The sequence below is a fragment of the Cicer arietinum genome, chromosome 2, assembly GCF_000331145.2.
Source record: "Cicer arietinum cultivar CDC Frontier isolate Library 1 chromosome 2, Cicar.CDCFrontier_v2.0, whole genome shotgun sequence".
Lineage (NCBI taxonomy): Eukaryota > Viridiplantae > Streptophyta > Magnoliopsida > Fabales > Fabaceae > Cicer > Cicer arietinum.
In genome coordinates this window covers 17,749,825-17,769,430 of record NC_021161.2, presented here as the reverse complement: position 1 = coordinate 17,769,430, position 19,606 = coordinate 17,749,825, and the positions used below count along the sequence as shown (strand labels likewise).

The 19,606-nt window shown below is 34.4% G+C and overlaps 2 protein-coding genes and 1 non-coding gene across 3 annotated transcripts; 2 read left to right on the top strand and 1 right to left on the bottom strand.

Moving 5' to 3' along the window:
* Positions 1–12,799: 12,799 nt before the first annotated feature.
* On the bottom strand, positions 12,800–12,905 carry LOC113784321 (small nucleolar RNA R71). The gene has a single exon (XR_003470356.1). It is a non-coding gene; the product is annotated as a small nucleolar RNA R71 (small nucleolar RNA).
* Positions 12,906–13,847: 942 nt separating this feature from the next.
* On the top strand, positions 13,848–14,564 carry LOC101504681 (uncharacterized). The gene is made up of 2 exons (XM_012719842.1): positions 13,848–14,054; positions 14,130–14,564. The coding sequence occupies exons 1-2, from the start codon at positions 13,848–13,850 to the stop codon at positions 14,562–14,564; spliced, it is 642 nt and encodes a 213-aa protein (XP_012575296.1).
* Positions 14,565–18,303: 3,739 nt separating this feature from the next.
* On the top strand, positions 18,304–18,609 carry LOC140919376 (uncharacterized). The gene has a single exon (XM_073365384.1). The coding sequence runs from the start codon at positions 18,304–18,306 to the stop codon at positions 18,607–18,609; it is 306 nt and encodes a 101-aa protein (XP_073221485.1).
* Positions 18,610–19,606: the final 997 nt, after the last annotated feature.

The window sequence follows — 19,606 nt, the reverse complement described above, 5'->3', positions numbered from 1 at the left end:
TTATATATGAAAATCATATAATTAAAATACCGTACCGTTTCTGGGATAGTAGTTTTATTCTTCTCAACAATCTCCTTCATGAATCTCAATACGTAGTACCCACAGTCGATGGTATTTGTTTGACGATGACACTTTATTGGGATCCATGTAATGTTATTAGACTTTTGCTTCGACACTGTAGCACCTCTTTGAGCTCGAAAAACTTTTAAGGCACTATCGAATGAATAAATGTGATTATTATAGCATGAACAAACACATTACATGTAGTGACACCCTACATCAATAGTTAAAACATAAGTACAGTTAATATATAAGTTTGTTTAATACATAAGTAATTACATAAGCAAGTAAGTAGTAAGTAATTAATTACCTCGGGAATACTCTTCAAACCGACGTTGCAACTCCCGGTTTCACTCTCCATTTGTATTTCAGGTTGGAGCTGAACCGGAAGTTGCTTGTCTTTATTCGTATTCACCAAGAGTGCCACTTGCTCCGATAAGATTCTGAGCTTCTCTAATACTTCCTCGTTGGAAGGTTTTTGGCGCTTCTCTTGAGGAAAAAAGCTTTTGGGAGTTACGCCAAATCCTTTCCCCCTCACTCGACCGGAATACTCAGGGACATTAAACACTTTCCCAAGAATGTCCCTGCACGTATCCTTGTTGCCCTCTTGAGTTTCAGAACTTTGTTCAATAGTTTCCTAAAATACATGTAACATTAAAAAGATAAGTTCAATAGCATTTTTAAAATACAATATTAAAAAATATTAAAGTGATAATATACTTACACAAAGTTCTACAACTTTCTTGACATTTTCATTATCAACCACTCCTTCTTTGTTAACACGCGCTTCCTTCCATAAGATATGACGACCCAAGGGTTGATCGGCTTGGGTGTCTTTTCTCTATTCGTTAAAATCATAAACAAAATAATACAAATTAGTTACACACTATAGTTTATAATACAAATTACAAGTGATGTTTAATTACTTACAATTTTTTGTTCAAGGCGTGCATATCCCATACGTGATTTCTTGTATGGGTGTTTTGGGTTGCTTGCCCGTTCGCGATTTGCCTTACTAATATTCTATATAAAAAAAAAATAGCAATTGTGTAAAAATTTAAAATACGCTACGAATATGAATAATAAAACACAAATGCTAATAAATTAATCACTTACGACAAACGCCGGGTCAGAACGTTTGGAAACAAATGCACTCCATTCATCCTTTGATATATAATGTTGATATATCTTTGGAGGTTCAGCATTTGTGTTTCCTTCTCTATCTTTTAGATAGAAATTTGAGAGATGGGATCTAAATCCACGATGGATTTTCCCAGCAACTCTCAAAACATATGACTTTCGTTCCTCATCAAGAACAAAAGTGGTCTGCAATGAAAACAATTATAAGTAATGTATTTTACAGAAAAAAAATTATAAATGACAAAAGAGTAGATCAAAATATTTACTTGAATGTCATTCCAGATGATATCTTTGGCATCCTTCAACGCCTTATCTCTCCAGTTGTCTATTGTTATTGGGACATTTTGACGAACAACAGCCCCAATGTAGCTTACAAACATGGAGCTGTTGGGGTCAACTGGCTGACCACTCTCGTTCCAGCCAACCTAATAAACTCATATAGTAAGTACATGCCCTAAACCCTAAAAAAAGATAAAAAAACACACAGCAAACAGAGTATATATAGTATACCTCAAATTTAATGCCACTGCTCCGTGCTTTAATCACCCTTTGCATGATAGTTGCACCACGTTTGACTTCTTTTTCGTAAGTCTTAGAGGTGCCAACTTCTTCATTTTGAACTTCTAAATCTTTGTTTGTATCCATTTAACTACAACAAGTTCAACATGCACTTTAGTATAACATCAACAAGCTCAACATGGATCATGCATTATTATAAACAAACTCAACATGTATCAGTATATCTTAAAAAAGCTCAACATGCATTCTAATGATTACAAAAATTTAATAACATCAATACCTGAATAATGATGGTTCGAAGAAAGACGAAATGCAAAGAAAAGAGGGTTTGCAGAAAGTTCACAGAAATATGGTTCACAGAAATACGGTTTGAAGAAATACGTAATGAGGGTTACGTATTTCAATGAAAATATATTGTGTGAAATGGGAGAGATGATCTTGGATGGAAATAAGGTTCGAAATGAAGGAGATGATCGTGGAAATAAGGTTCGTAAAGGACGGGATGATAGGGTTTGCAAAAGAAGAGAAGAAATGAAGGTTGAGATGAAGGTTACGTAATGAAGAGGAAACTGAAGAGGTAACTGTTATATATACGTAACACTTTTACAGCGCTTTTTATAAGCCTTTTACAGCGCTTATTTTGTAAAGCGCTCTAAAAGGCTTCTTTAGTTAAATTTTTAAAAGGCTCTTTTACAGCGCTTTTTTCAAATAAGCGCTGTAAAAGACCTCCGTGTGTTATTATGTTATTTGAATGCCTTTTACAGCGCTTTTTTCAAATAAGCGCTGTAAAAGACCTCCGTGTGTTATTATGTTATTTGAATGCCTTTTACAGCGCTTTTTTCAAATAAGCGCTGTAAAAGACCTCCGTGTGTTATTATGTTATATGAATGCCTTTTACAGCGCTTTCACACATAAGCGCTCTAAAAGGCTTCTTTAGTTAAATTTTTAAAAGGCTCTTTTACAGCGCTTTTTTCAAATAAGCGCTGTAAAAGACCTCCGTGTGTTATTATGTTATATGAATGCCTTTTACAGCGCTTTCACACATAAGCGCTCTAAAAGGCTTCTTTAGTTAAATTTTTAAAAGGCTCTTTTACAGCGCTTTTTTCAAATAAGCGCTGTAAAAGACCTCCGTGTGTTATTATGTTATTTGAATGCCTTTTACAGCGCTTTTACACATAAGCGCTCTAAAATGTCTCTTTATGTTAATTTTAAGAGGCTCTTTTACAGCGCTTTTCCCAAATAAGCGCTGTAAAAGACCTCCGTGTGTTATTATGTTATATGAATGTTTTTTAAAGCCTTTTACAGCGCTTTTCCACATAAGCGCTCTAAAATGTCTCTTTATGTTAATTTTAAAAGGCTCTTTTACAGCGCTTTTTCCAAATAAGCGCTGTAAAAGGCCTTATTGTTTTTGTGTTTTGTTATGTTATGTTATTTTTTAAACAAGCTCAACATGCATGCAAAACCCACATAGTAGTAACTGGTCACCACAAAAATCCCTTCCTCTTCACCAAACTCTTCTCCTTTTATGCATCTTCTTCACAAACATCAAAGCTTACTCTTTCACAATTCAATCTCCACCTCAACACCCTTTTTATCTCTTTACATTCTCTTTCCTTCTTAAATCGAAACTTAATTGGTATTCAGGATCATTGCCATGTTGCGAAAAATGGGTTTGTGTCTGGTGTTTTTGGGGATTCCCATGATGCGTACAAGGTGTTTGAAGAAATGGGTTTGTGTCTGATGTTTTTTGGATTCCCATGATGCGTACAAGGTGTTTGAAGAAATGGGTTTGTGTCTGATGTTTTTTGGATTCCCATGATGCGTACAAGGTGTTTGAAGAAATTAGGTGTCTGATGAATATTATTTTTAAAGCTTTTTTACAGCGCTTTGTCAAATAAGCGCTGTAAAATGTCTTTTTTACTCACTTTCAAAAGAGTCGTTTACAGCGCTTTGTGTGAAAAGCGCTGTAAAAGGTATAAAACACTCATTATTTTATTTTTAAAAGGATCTTTTACAGCGCTTTTTAAGATAAGCGCTGTAAAATGTCTCTTTATTTTATTTTTGTGTTTGGTTTATTTGGGTTGGGATGACATTAAAAACATTTTTATCATTGTTTATTGGATTAAAAATATTGTTATCATTGTCTTTATCACAATACTTTAGGAGATGATGAATTATTAGAAATGAGTATTCTGAAGAATCTATATATATATATGCACTGAGCAAAAGAGAATCTCTCTATTCAGTTCAGTTCAGTTCATGTAAATTACTAATTTATATTCAGTTCAGTTCATGTAAATCAAGCTAAATATAAAACACTCATTGTTACATGAACTTGGTATAAAACACTCAAATCAAGCTAAATATAAGCAGAAAATAAATTAATCAGAAAATAAATTAATCAGAACTTAGTATAAAACACTCAATTCAGATTACATGCATATTTACAATAACACAGTTCAGATTACATGCATAGCTTATATAAAACAATTAAACATATATATACATTAAGATGCCCTTCTTCTTTTCCTGGTGACATTCACATTTGTTTGTCCATTTACAATACGAAACGATGGATTAATCCAAATTCCCTCATCATGATCATCTCTAAGATATAAACCATCATCAGTTGAATCAATTTCATGTGGTTGTTGTGATGTTGCAAATAAAAGATCATTACCAACATCTTCATCATTATTGTTATCATCACTTATTTTATTGGTCGATAGGACAACAGACCATTTATCATTAGAAGGATCAGTGACATAAAACACTTGTTGAGCTTGCGACGCTAAAATAAAAGGCTCGTCTTTGTATCCCACCCTATTAAAATCGACAAGCAAGAATCCTGACTCATCAATCCGAACGCCATTATTATTATCGACCCACTTGCAACCAAATATGGGAACACGAAACATTGTGTAGTCTAACTCCCATATGCGCTCGATAACCCCAAAATATGATAGATTTGCATATATTGGGTTTTTGTCTTTTGCACTTGAGACATGCATCGCTTCAGCTACGAGAGTGACTCCACTATTTTGCATAGTGGTCTGATCATCTTGTTCTTTGGTATAAAATGTGTAGCCGTTAATAACATAACCAGTGTAAGAAAAGACATGTAAGCTCGGACCATTTGCTAGCCACCTCAATCTATTTGAAATTGATCCGGGGTCTATATCAAATTTTGACATTATGTGATTTTTTAACCATGTTACAAAACTTCGATTGTGCTCTCGAGTTATCCAATTTTGATTCCTATTCATGTTCAAACGAGATAACTGATCAATGTGTATTGTAACATACGGTTGAACCTCATCATCATTGTGCAGAACATACAATTGTGCCTGCTCCCATTCTGTCCTTGATATAGTCAGTAGTCTCCTTCCAGTTATCCCTTCTCCTGATAGTCTTCCCGAATGACGAGACATGGGAAGCCCTATGGATTCAACATTGGACAGATATTCAGTACAAAATTCAGCAGCCTCTTCAACAATGTATCGTTCAGCAATACAACCTTCTGGTCGACTTCTACTTTTTACGTACCCTTTTAATATTTTCATATATCGTTCTATCGGATACATCCATCTCATATAAGCTGGCCCACAAAGTTGTGTCTCCTTAACCAGATGAACAGTAAGGTGAACCATTATATCAAAAAACGATGGTGGGAAATACATTTCAAGCTCACACAAAGTAACAACAATTTCCCTCTGCAATGTCGGTAATTTCTGAGGGTCGATCACTTTACTACAAATTTCCCTGAAGAAGAAACATAATCTAGTTAAGGCTAGTCGAACTTTTTCAGGTAAAATGGAACGTATACCTATTGGTAGCAAATGCTCCATTATAATATGACAATCATGGGTCTTCAAACCTTTTAACTTGAGGTCTTTCATACAAACCAAATTTTTAATGTTCGAAGAGTATCCTTCTGGAACTTTAACTTCGTGTAGAAATTTACATAAAACAATTTTTTCCTTTCTAGATAGAGTATGAGCGGCTGGAGGTAGATATGTGCGATTTCCTTTCTTTACTGGAGCCAGTTCATTTCTTATTCCCATATCGACCAAGTCCAATCTTGCATTGACGCCATCTTTAGACTTTCCTGGAACATTGAGTAACGTACCAATAACACTTTCAAATACATTTTTTTCAATATGCATCACATCGAGGAAATGTCTTACATACAATGACTTCCAATATGGCAATTCAAAGAAAATTGACTTTTTCTTCCACCCAGTTTTCACCAGCTCTCCCGCAAAAGGTTTGCCAAATTTATTGGTCAAACCTTGTACTTTTTCAAGTATTTGATATCCAGTCGGTGCTAAAGGAGCTTTACCTTCCTCTGATTTTCCATTGAATGCATTTCTCCACCCACGATACTGATGACTATAAGGTAAAAATCTACGATGTCCAAGAAACACATTCTTCTTACAATGTTTCAACCGCATCCAATTTGTACTCTCTTCACATATAGGACATGCACACTGACCTTTAATGCTATATCCTGATAAATTACCATATGCTGGAAAATCATTAATTGTGCCGAACAACATAGCCCTCAAATTGAAACACTTTTTCCTATACCCATCATAAACTTCCACACTTGTCTCCCACATACTTTTTAAATCTTCGATTAGAGGAGTCAAGTATACGTCGATATCATTCCCCGGTTGTTTGGGTCCAGAAATTAACAGAGACAACATCATAAACTTACGCTTCATACATAACCATGGAGGTAGGTTATATATTACCAAAATCACAGGCCACGTGCTATGTGAGATGCTTTGAAGACCATGTGGATTCATTCCATCAGTAGAAAGTGCAAGTCTTAGATTTCTTGACTCTATCCCGAATTCAGGATACTCGTGATCAATTTTTGCCCATTGTGGGGAATCTGCAGGGTGTCGAAACATTCCATCTCTAATTCTTTCATCTGCATGCCATGTCAAGTGTTTTGAATCTTCTTCACTGCGATACATGCGCCTAAATCTTGGTATTATAGGAAAATACCACACGACTTTTGCTGGAGTAGATTCTTTCTTCTTATATCGAGAGACATTGCATTTTGGACACGCCTTAAGTAGTTCATATTCGTTTCGAAATAAAATGCAATCGTTAGGACACGCATGAATCCTTTCGTAACTCATTCCAATAGAACACAAAATCCGTTTAGCCTCGTAGGTTCGACTGGGAAGTTCATTATCATCTGGCAACATATCTTTTATGAGTGTTAATAATTCTGTAAAGCTTTTATCAGACCATCCATTACTCGCTTTTAAGTTGTACAACTTTAATATCGCTGACAGTCTTGTGAATTTAGTACAACCATTATATAATTCTTTCTCTGCATCACTCAACAAACTTTCAAACATTTTAGGACAATCTCGAAGATCTTCTTCAACTGCTTTTGCAATCTCATCAACTCGGTCCGGCTCATATGTATCTGTATCGAAGTCAGTTGAAGCATATGTCGAACTATTCTCAAAATTAATGTTTCCTTTTTTTTTTTCTCACCATGTCTTATCCAACATGTGTAGCTTTGATCAATTCCATTACATACTAGATGTCCTTCTAATTCATCTTCTCTAACACGTTTTCAAAAACAACATTTTAAACAAGGACAAACTACTCTATTTGGATCTTTTGCATTCTTCACTGCAAACTCAACAAACTCCTTCACTCCAATTTCATACTCTTTTGACAATCGATTGGCTGAAATCCATTTCCTATCCATATTATACCACCTATATAAATGCAGTAACAAAAATAATAAGCTTTCAAAACATATCAACAAGTTTCAAAAAGAAACCAATATCAACTAACAATTTCAAAACAGAACAGATCATGTGGTATGAGTTTTTGACAATTTTTGACTATTTCAAAACATAACAGATCATGTGTAGAAGAGATTTAATATATATATAACAATGTTTAGTAGATTTAATATATATATAACAAAACATAACAGATCATGTGTAAAAAATACCTGAGACAACGTAGATGGCCGCACAGTACGTAGAGGATATTAGGGTTCCCAACGTATATAATTATTTGAAAGATGTAGAGGATATGAGGGTTTCCAACGTATATAATTATTTGAAAGATGTAGTTTACAACGCTTGTGAAAAAAACGCTGTAATAGGTAGTTAAATTCAATGAAAGCGCATGTATTTTACAGCGCTTGTGAAAAAAGTGCTGTATTAGGTAGTTCAAATATTTGAAAGCGCTGTAACTGATACGCGAAAGCACTTCATTTTACAGCGCTTTTTTGACAAACGCTGTAAAAGCCTTATAACGTTATGCGCAAACGTTATATGACCTACAACAACGCTTGTTTTACAGCGCTTGTCAACAAAAGCGCTGTAAAAGGCTCCGTTATTTTTAAAATATATTTACAACAGCGCTTGTGTTTAGCAAGCACTGTAAAAGGGGCGCTGTTAAATGTCATTTTTGGCGTAGTGTCATAGTTCTATCTTACTTTTAATATTTTTATTTTTATTGGGGTTAAAAACATATATGAAAGTCTTTTGATTTTAGTTTCATGTGTAGTTCACTGTTTTGGAATTGAAAAACAGTAAGAAAACGTGTGTTTTTCCAACAAGTTGCTTACAAAGTATTATCCTTCTCCTTCCTTCTTATATGACTATTGTTGTTCAGTTGCAATTTTTGTTTGCTTTCACCTTCCTTGTGAATCATTTGATGTGTATTCCATTTTATTTTAATGATTGGAAAAACATATGAAATTAATTAACTCAATATTTTGATTTGTGAGACGATAAAATATTTTCTAAAACTTAATCATTTGCTTCTATTCGCTTCAATAATGTATTATTCATGTACCATAATAATAATCTGGTGGTGGTATGAACAAATCTTATAAGAATGAAATTACTTGAGTAAAAAACATTAAGAATTTAATTAATTTTTCATGTGGGTTGTGGTGGATATATTCATATCTTTTTGTGAAAAAAAATTATAGTTAAATGTTTGGGTTAAATGCATTTTTAATCTCTTTAAAATTTAAATTTAGTCCTTATAAAAAAATTCTTAACTTTTTAATTTCTATTACTTTTTTATTTACTTTTAGTCCTTTTTTGAAAAGTTTCTTTTGTAAAAATTGAGACATTTTAGTCCATAAAAAAGTATTTATAAAATCAAAATAAAAACTAAAAGTGAATAATTTTTTTTAGGACTAAATTTAAACCGTCATAATTTTGTAAGGTATTAAAAATATATTGAACCCTAAATGTTTTATCCAAATTATCTCACAAATTGCTGAAATTGATAGTTAGTGTAACAAATACTATCATTGTGTATTGGAAACTATTTTAGAACCTATTGACTTACTAAAGGTATATTCATCGAAGGTTAACATTTACATTCTATGATACGGAGTCTTTTACTAATCAAGAAGACAAGTTTGGTGAAGCATTTAACGGTATAAAGGAAATGCAGTCCAAAGTAAAAAATTGACTAATCTTAGGAAGCAAAGTTTTAGTCATTTTCGTCAAGGATTAGATAGACAACAACATCTTTGTTCTGTAGTCCTGCTATGTTATAATGTTCATGCATTACATATGCTTCAAATAATGTCACATTGCACACATAGTCCAGTTTGCCACGAAATTCATTAATGGGAGCGTGGGCGTCACAATTTAATGAGATAATTAGTACATACAGAAAAATGTCAAGACATCATACGAATGGGGCTTGAGGTATTTATGTTGTTGTGTACCATAAGTTTAGAGGGATTGGTTTTGTGAAAGATATTATACGCTCTACATTTGAAGAACAAGTTGCTAAGTTCCTACACATCATTGGTCATAATGTCAAAAACATGTATTATGTCATTCTTCTTCCATTGTTCTGGTGAGACTGTTAGTTGCCACTTCCACAATGTTTTATGTCCAAACATTTCGTTAGAAGATGATTTCATTGTCCAACCTTCAAGTAGAGATGTACCTCCACAATAATAAAAGATTCTATCCTTTTTTTAACGTATTTTTATGCCGTCAATTCATCTTGATTTGTTTATCCTCACAAATTGTGACGTCATTTTATCACAAATCTAATATCTTATTCAATAAAAAGATTGTATTGGAGCTATTGATGGTACACATATTCGAGTGAAAGTACCTAGAGTTGAAGCCCTTCAATTTTGTTGAAGACTACCCTACACAAAATGTCTTGGCTGCATGTAACTTTGAAATGAAATTCACATATGTTTTACCCATGTAGGAAGGCACAACATCTAACTCTAGAATTTTGAAATATGCTTTTAGTAGGGAAAACCCATTAAAAATTCCTAATGGTTGGCAGTCTATTAATTTTCTTTGTAGGAAAATGTTAATTGGTTACACCATAAAGGTCAGTAGTCAAAAAAATAATATCGACGCATAATGTACATTAAAATTTTGTAGGAAAATATTATCTTGGGGATGCGGGATTTATGCTAAAATGTGAGATGCATACCCCATATAAAGGTGTTCGTTATCACTTGAAGGAATATTATACTCGAGACCCACAAAATCTTAAAGAGTTGTTCAACCATCGCCATGCTTTACTACAAAATGTTTTTGAGAGATATTTTGGAGTACTAAGGAAAACATTTCCAATTATATATAGTGGCACTGAACCCTTTTACTCATTTGAAGTCATGACATAAATTGTACTTGCTTGTTGTATATTGCATAAATTTCTAATGGGTGTTGATGCTGATGATACTTTACTGAAGTAGATCACGAGTTGCTTCAACAAGAGATTGATAGACCCTAACCACGACAACATGATGAAGACTATAGACTAAGATCACTTTTAAACGACAATGTTGCTCTCGGAATGTGGAATGTCTATCTGATATGATAACATAAATAATGTCGTTTGTATTCCTAACATGCCTTGTATTTGTTTAATGTGACTACATGTGTAGAATGTATTACAAAGCTTGTGTTATGTTTGTTTTTGGAAAAATTACATGAACATGATTGTGTTGTTGTAAACATGTGTATTAATCAATGGTATGTGTTAATAATTTTTATTAGGTTACTCATATTGATTCAATAATTTTTAGCTACTACAATCGGAAAAGGGAAAAACACTCCATCAAACTCTACTCACCCTAGTACAAATACTCTACAATGGAATGAATCAAACATTGTTGAATGCTTTGGGTGAAAAGGAAAATAGACATGATGATTGATAAGCAAGAATTTATCTATTTTTATAATTTTATTTCATAGGTAATTTGATGTTTTTAATTTGATTTTAGTTCTTTTTTACTAAATTTTTGTCTTGTTTTAATTGTAAGGAGAAGTAAATGAATAAGTGAAGATTTTTGGAGCAAAATAGCCTTGAAGTCAAGTGATGCATCATGATCAAGAAAATAAAAGAAACTCAAGTTCTGACAAACATTATTGTCTTGCCATAATAGTCGTTATAGCCATATTGGATGAACGAAAAAATAAATAAATAAATAAGAATTTGCCAATTCAAGTTAGCAAGGATTACTATCTAGCAGTAATGACCATTATGGTCATAATGTGTTCATTTTCTGCTGTTGCATCTATTACTGCCTAACAGTAATGACCATTATGGCCATAAATGACCCATTTTCTGCTAAACCGTTTTCCTTCTATGAAATTATGATGGTTTCTTGTAATTAAAGCTCATTAAAGCACATAGGACTATAAAAAGAACCAAAATACTCAATTTTAGAGACACATACTCCTACACACAATCTCTTACTACTCTTTCTTTTATTTTTTTATTTCTCTTAGAAATTTTATAGTTTCAATAATATTCAATTTTCTATTTGGTTTTGTTATTTTTTATTCTGTTATTTTATATTTCCAATATTTTTATATTTAAGCTTTGATTCTACTATGATCATATGTGAGTAGATCTTCCTTGTCTTGGGATTGTAGGATTTCCAATGTTGGATCTTTAACAATTTCTATTTCATATTGTCATGGGTGTTGATCTTTTAATCCAATCTTAGTAAGAATCATATTCATATTTAGATATCAAATAATATACCGAAAGGTAAATTTTATATCTGACCCCTAAGATTGGACAAGAAAATCAAATCATGAAAATAGATTGTGGTTCTTTTGAAATCATTAAAAGATATATTCTCTTAAAGGATTTTGGTAATACATCAATCATGAAAACATGTTGGTTATTAGTTTAAAATACAGTTTTGTTCTTTGAAAGAAAGCATTAGTTGCAATTATTTATCTGATTTTTAAGAGTTTAACACCAATAACTCAGAGAAGGTTAACTTTGTTGTATTCATCATTGTGAAAATTACAATCCCAAGGCTTTATTTTTATTGTGAATTTTAAACCAAAAATCATTATCAACATTTACTATTTTAGCTAATCATAAAAGTAAAGAGACACTAGTATTCATAACAAAGTCCTCGTGGGAACGATAATTTTTACTATGCGATAATAACGTGCACTTGCGGTCCTATCAAGTTTTTGGCGTCGTTGTCGGGGACTTTATTTTTTATATTAATTCTCTTTTTCTATACCGAATAGACTAACATATTTCATGTCTTTTACTGATTTTTCTATCTTTGAATGTGAAGAATCCGAAGTCTAGGGACACTTGTCGAACCAATACCCGAGATAGAAAAAATTTTCCATAGGAGAAGAAGAGAGCAAACCATTTATGAACAAGAAAAAGATTTAAAAATGGCTGAAAATAGAACCTTGAAAGATTATTCCTCTCCAAATACTACGGTACTGCATTCGAGTATTGCGCGTTCAATGGTAGAGGCTAACCATTTTGAATTAAAACCTTCGTTGCTATCTATGGTACAACAAAACCAATTTTCCAGTACTCCAACGGATGATCCAAACCTCCATTTGTCTATTCTTTTTAGAGTAATTTGATACTTTGAAAATGAATGGAGTGACTAGTGACACCATTAGACTAAGACTTTTCCCTTTTTCTTGAAGGGATAGAGCTAGAGCTTGGCTACATTAATTTCCTTCTGAATCCATTACCACATGGGATCGGTTAAAGCAAGCATTCCTTGCTAGATATTTTCCACCAAGCAAAACTACACAATTGAGAAATCAAATCACAAGTTTTTCTCAAAAGGAAGGATAATCGCTCTATGAAGCTTGGGAGCGCTTCAAAGAGATGTTGAGATTTTTCCCTCATCATGGGCTGGAAAGATGGCTAATCGTCCATACATTCTACAATGGACTCTCACACACTACCAGAATGACGGTAGACGCTGCTGCGGGAGGAGCATTGATGAACAAGAACATAGAAGAAGCCTATGCTCTAACTGAAGACATGGCACATAACCATTACCAATGGTCAAGTGATCGATCTCAGAAGAAAGGAGGCAGGTATGAAGTTGATGCATTAGATCATATTGCTTCTAAGGTAGATGCATTGTTTCAAAATTTTGAAAAATTGAATGTAAATGATGTCACACCAAATGTTTCTCCTTGTGAAATTTGTGGTATTATTGGTCATGTGGTTGTTGAATGCCAAGTAATAATGTCTGTTAATGGTGGGGTGAGTAATGAGCAACATAATTATCTTAACAATCCACAAAAAGGGGACCCTTTTTCAAATACTTATAATCAAAGGTGGAGGGATCATCCAAATTTTTCCTACAAAAATCCTCCCCTTAATCCCATCCCCCAACCAATGGTTAAACCTCCCAATTTCCAAGGATTAAGGTCTTTCAACAACCCCAAAAGTCTAGCTTAGAAAATTTGTTGGAAAATTTTGTGTTGACTCAAACTACACAAAATGAGGAGTTTAAAAATCAAAACCAACCATTGAATGAAGCACTTCGGCAGTTAGTATCTAAGGTAGATTTCATGGCCACACACAATAAAATGTTGGAAACAAAATTCACCCAAGTGGCTCAACAAGTTGTTTCATCCTCTAGATCTCCTGGTGTATTCTCGGGGAAGCCTGAACCTAACCCCAAAGGACAATTAAATGATGTCACCTTAATAAATGGAAAACAATTAGAGGAACCCAAGGGTAATGACGTGGAAGTGAATGTTAGGGATGAGATGAAAGAACCCAACCATCAAGTGAGAGGGTAGATGAGGAAAAATAAAAACCTTATGTGCCTACTGTCTCAAATGGCGTCATATGCTAAATTTTTTAAAGAAATTTTGTCAAACAAAAGAAAACTTGACGACAATGAGACAATTGCTTTAACTGAGAAATATAGTGCCATAATTCAAAATAAATTGCCTTCCAAACTTAAAGACCCTGGAAGTTTTTCTATTCCTTGTGTTATTGGTGATATGAGTTTTGAACGTGCTTTGTGTGATCTTGGGGCTAGTGTAAGCCTCATGCCTTTGTAAGTTTGTAAGAAGATTGATGTGGGTAAGTTAAAGCCCACAAACATTTCCTTACAGCTAGCTGGTCGATCTATCAAGTATCCAGTGGGAGTATTAGTGGATGTTCCTATCAAAGTAGGACAATTGTTTATACCGATTGATTTTATAGTGTTGGAAATGGAAGAGGACTTTCAAGTCCCAATTCTTCTTTGGAGACCTTTTCTAGCCACAATAGGAGTTTTTATTGATGTGAAACATGGGAAGTTTGTTTTCAATGTGGGTGATAAAAAGATTGAATTTAATTTGTCTAATCTTATGAAAAGTCTTTCTCTTGAAGATTCTTGTTGCAGGGTCGATTTAATTGATCATTGTGTTAAGGAATGTCCTTTAGGACTACTCTCACAAGATGGGCTAGAAGCATGCTTGATTGGAAGCACAATTCATGAAGACTTGGAAAAGGAACCTAATACATATGCTAACTTGTTGGATGAAAATCCTCCTCTTCCAAACTAAAATTTTGAGGCATTAGTAGAAGAAAATTCAGCACCTCTCCCAAAAGAGGCTCCACAGGTAGAACTTAAGCTTTTTCCCTTAAATCTCAAATATGAATTCCTTGGCAAAAAATTTACATTGCCTATCATTGTAAGTGTTGAATTAAATGGTGAAAAAACTGAAAAATTGCTTGGAGTCCTCAAGATGTATCGAAAAGCTATCAGGTATACTATTGAGGACTTAAAGGGAATTAATCCATCAATTTGCATGCATAGGATACTACATGAAGAGGACTATAAACCCTCTATTGAGCATTAAAGGAGGTTAAATCCTAACATGAAAGAAGTTGTGAAAACAGAGGTACTTAAGCTCCTAGATGTCAGGGTAATTTACCCTATCTGTGACAACAAATGGGTTAGTCCCATTCAAGTAGTTCCAAAAAATGGGGTATCACTATTGTTAAAAATGAAAATAATTAATCCATTGCAACTAGGACAGTTACGAGGTGGAGGATGTATATAGATTACAGAAAACTGAACAAAGCAACTTATAAAGATCACTTTCCTCTCCCCTTTATTGACCAAATGTTAAAAAGGTTAGCAAAGCATTCACATTTTTGCTATTTGGATGGCTATTCTGTTTTTTTTTTCTTTCAAATTCCTATTCATCCCAGCGACCAAGAGAAAACCACATTTACTTGTCCTTATGGCACTTATGCTTATTGGAGAATGTCTTTTGGTTTGTGCAATGCCCCTGCTACCTTTCAACGTTGCATGGTGTCAATTTTTTATATTTTGTTGAGAATATAATGGAAGTATTCATGGCTGATTTTTCGGTGTATGTATCTAGCTTTAATAATTGTTTGGCCAATCTCGAAAAGGTACTTGAAAGGTGTGAACACGTTAATCTTGTGTTAAATTGGGAGAAATGCCACTTTATGGTTAGAGAAGGAATTGTTCTTAGACATTTGGTGTCCGAGCAAGGTATTGACGTAGACAATGCAAAAATTAAGGTAATAAAGAAAATTTCACCTCCCACCTCCGTAAAAGAAGTGAGAAGTTTCTTGGGGCGTGTAGGATTTTACCGTCGATTCATTAAAGATTTTTCTAAGATTTCTAAGCCTCTAACCAGTCTACTCCTAAAGGATGCAACTTTTATCTTTGATGAATTTTGTCTTGAGTCATTTTGCAGGTTAAAAGAAGCATTGATATCTGCCCCAATTATGCAACCACCTGATTGGAGTCTTCCATTTAAAACATGTGTGATGCTAGCGACTTTGTTGTAGGTGTAGTGTTGGGGCAGAGAAAAGACCAGAGTTCATGCTATCTATTATGCCAGTAGGACTTTGGATGAAGCTCAAGTTAACTATGCCACAACCGAGAAAGAGCTATTGGCAGTAGTGTTTTCCATTGACAAGTTTTGTTCCTACGTGGTGGGGTCAAAGATAATTGTCTACACATACCATACAACCATTAAATATCTATTGAGCAAGCAAGATGCTAAGTCGAGGTTGGTCTGATGGATACTACTTCTCCAAGAGTTTGGTCTAGAAACTCGAGACAAGAAGGGGATTGAAAATGTGGTGGTCGATCATCTCTCAAGGCTGCATGAAAAAAAATGAAAATGAGTTCCCGCTGGATGATTCATTTCCTGAAGATCAATTGTTTGCTCTTGCACAAATAGAAGCACCATGTTATGCTAATTTTGTGAATTACCTAGCAGTTGGAGTATGACCCCCAGATTTGAACTATCAACAAAATATTATTGGCATCTTAAACACTATTATTGGGATGAACCTCTGCTTTTTAAGAGAAAGGTTGATGGAGTTTTCAGAAGATGTGTCCCGAAGGAAGAAATGGAAAGCATCGTGTTTCACTATCATTCCTCCGCATACGGTGGAAGTACTAGTTCCTCAAAAACTGCAGCAAAGATACTTCAAGTAGGTTTCTATTGGCCCATAATCTTTTCAAAGACATGCATCGATTTGTGCTTCAATGTGATCAATGCCAGCGTATCGGAAACATATACAAAAAAATAAAAATGAAATGCCTTTGAACAATATCCTCGAAGTTGAAATCTTCAATGTTTGGGGAGTTGATTTTATAGGACCCTTTCTATCGTCTCTTGGAAATCAATACATCCTTGTAGCAGTGGATTATGTGTCAAAGTGGAATGAAGTTGTCACTGCCCCAACAAATGATGCTAAAGTAGTGAATAAGCTCTTCAAAAAGGTAATATTTCCCAAGTTTGGTGTGCCAAGGATGGTGATTAGTGATGGATGCTCTCATTTCACAGCTAAACAACTTAAAGGCCTGCTAAAAAAGTGTGGAGTGAAGCACAAAATTTCCATATCATATCACCCTCAAACTAGCGGATAGGTAGAAGTTTCAAATAGGTAGAATAAGAGCATTCTCGAGAAAATTGTCTCTACGTCAAGGAAGGACTAGTCCGTAAAGCTAGATGATGCACTTTGAGCCTACTATACAACATAGAAGACTCCTATTGGTATGACTCCTTACAAGTTGATCTATGGAAAGTCTTATCACCTCCTAGTTGAGCTCGAACATGAAGCATACTGGGCAATAAAAATCCTTAACTTTGATTTGAAGGTTGTTGGTGAAAAAAGGAAGCTCCAACTCAATGAGCTTGATGAGTTAAGGTTAAATGCTTATAAGAATGCTAAACTCTACAAGGAAAGAACCAAGAAGTGGCATGATAAACACATAACAAGAAGATAATTCAACGAAGGTGACTTCGTATTACTTTTCAATTCACAATTGAAGTTCTTTCCTGGTAAACTTCATTCGGAGTGGTCCGGGCCATTTCAAATCCGTAAGGTGTTCCTGTTTGGAGCCGCAGAAATCTGGAGTGAGGCCACTGGAGTTTTCACTGTGAACGATCAAAGGTTGAAACATTATGTAGTTGAGAATCCAATAGAGAAATGGGTAAGTCTTATTCTTCGATCTCCAACTTAAGATTCACAAAATGAAGGTCAAGCTAAGGACCATAAACAAGCGCTGCGTGGTAGGCAACCCACAGTTTTAATTTTTCAAAATTTCTTTTTGTTTTGTAGGCTGAGCTAAAACAAGAAAAATGCAGAAAACATGAGAAGACAACAAGGATTATTGTCTGGCATTAATGACCATTATGACCGTAATATGTGCACAAGTCAACTTTCCACCACCACTATAATCTTGTGAGCTTTCCTACCCCTTTCATCACTATTTTACTTTTTACATTGAGGACAAGAGAATCAAATCATGGCCAGCGTACCAGAAACATATACAAAAAAAATAAAATGCCTTTGAACAATATCCTCGAAGTTGAAATCTTCAATGTTTGGGGAGTTGACTTTATGGAACCCTTTCCATCGTCTCTTGGAAATCAATACATCCTTGTAGCAATGGATTACGTGTCCAAGTGGATTGAAGTTGTCGCTGACCCAACAAATGATGCTAAGGTAGTGATTAAGCTCTTCAAAAAGGTAATATTTTCCCAGGTTTGGTGTGCCAAGGATGGTGGTTAGTGATGGAGGCTCTCATTTCATAGCTAAACCGTTTGAAGGCCTGCTAAAAAGTATGGACTGAAGAAAAAAATTGCCATATCATATCACCCTCAAACTAGTGGATAGGTAGAAGTTTCAAATAGGGAGAATAAGATAATTCTCGAGATAACTGTCTCTATGTCAAGGAAGGACTGGTCCGTAAAGCTAGATGATGCACTTTGAGCCTACTGCACAACATACAAGACTCCCATATGTATGACTCCTTACACGTTGGTCTATAGAAAGTCTTGTCACCTCTTAGTTGAGCTCGAACATGAAGCATACTGGGCAATAAAAATCCTTAACTTTGATTTGACGGCTGCTTGTGAAAAAAGGAAGCTCCAACTCAGTGAGCTTGATGAGTTGAGGTTAGGTGCTTATGAGAATGTTAAACTCTACAAGGAAAGAACCAAGAAGTGGCATGATAAACACATAAAAATAAGAGAATTCAAAGAAGGTGACTTCGTATTACTTTTCAATTCACGATTGAAGTTGTTTCCGGGTAAACTTCGTTCGGAGTAGTTCAGGTCATTTCAAACTCGTAAGGTTTTCTTGTTTGGAGCTGTAGAAATCTAGAGTGAGGCCACTGGAGTTTTCATTGTGAACGATCAAAGGTTGAAGCATTATGTAGTTAGGAATCCAATAGAGAAAGGGGCAAGTCTTATTCTTCGATCTCCAACTTAAGATTCACAAAATGAAAGTCAAGCTAAGGACCATAAACAAGCGCTGCGTTGGAGGCAACCCACAATTTTAATTTTTGAAAATTTCATTTTGTTTTGTAGGCTGAGCTAAAACAAGAAAAATGCTGAAAACATGAGAAGACAACAAGGATTATTGTCTGACAGTAATGGCCATTATGACCGTAATATGTGCACAAGTCCACTTTCCACCACCACTATAATCTTGTGAGCTTTCGTACCCCTTTCATCACTATTTTACTTTTTACATTAAGGACAATGTCTGGTCCAAGCATGAGGTTGTATGTTTTCTTGTTTGATTGCTTGCTCAACATGTTAGTAAATATAATAAATAATTTCTCCTTGCTTGAAAGAAAATCTTTTGATATCCTTGATAGGGAACCATAATTTTTGTGCATGTTGTTGTTAAATAGGCAATGAACTCACCATCGGATACCACATCATCAGTTTGATAAATTAGCTTATTCTTTGACACCGTGTTCTTATTGATTTAGCTACTAAATATGAGTTTTGGGATTATATAGGGGATTGTGTTACATCATCAAATATTATGCCCCTTTTCTTTGTTATGAGTGATTATTCACCATTGACTGTGTTCTCTAGGACTTGACTTGCAACTGTCTCAAGGCTAAATTCTCTTGTGATTATGTTTGAAGAAAAAAAAACACTTTAGGATTAGTTTTTTTCCGGCCTCATGACTTGTTTTCTTTTGTTTCATATTTTCCGCTAGTTGCCCACTTTGAGCCTTACATGATTTAAATTTCTTGGTCCTTTGCTTTATCAATAAAATCATTATTGGGTGTAAGAAGAGAGCTACGCCT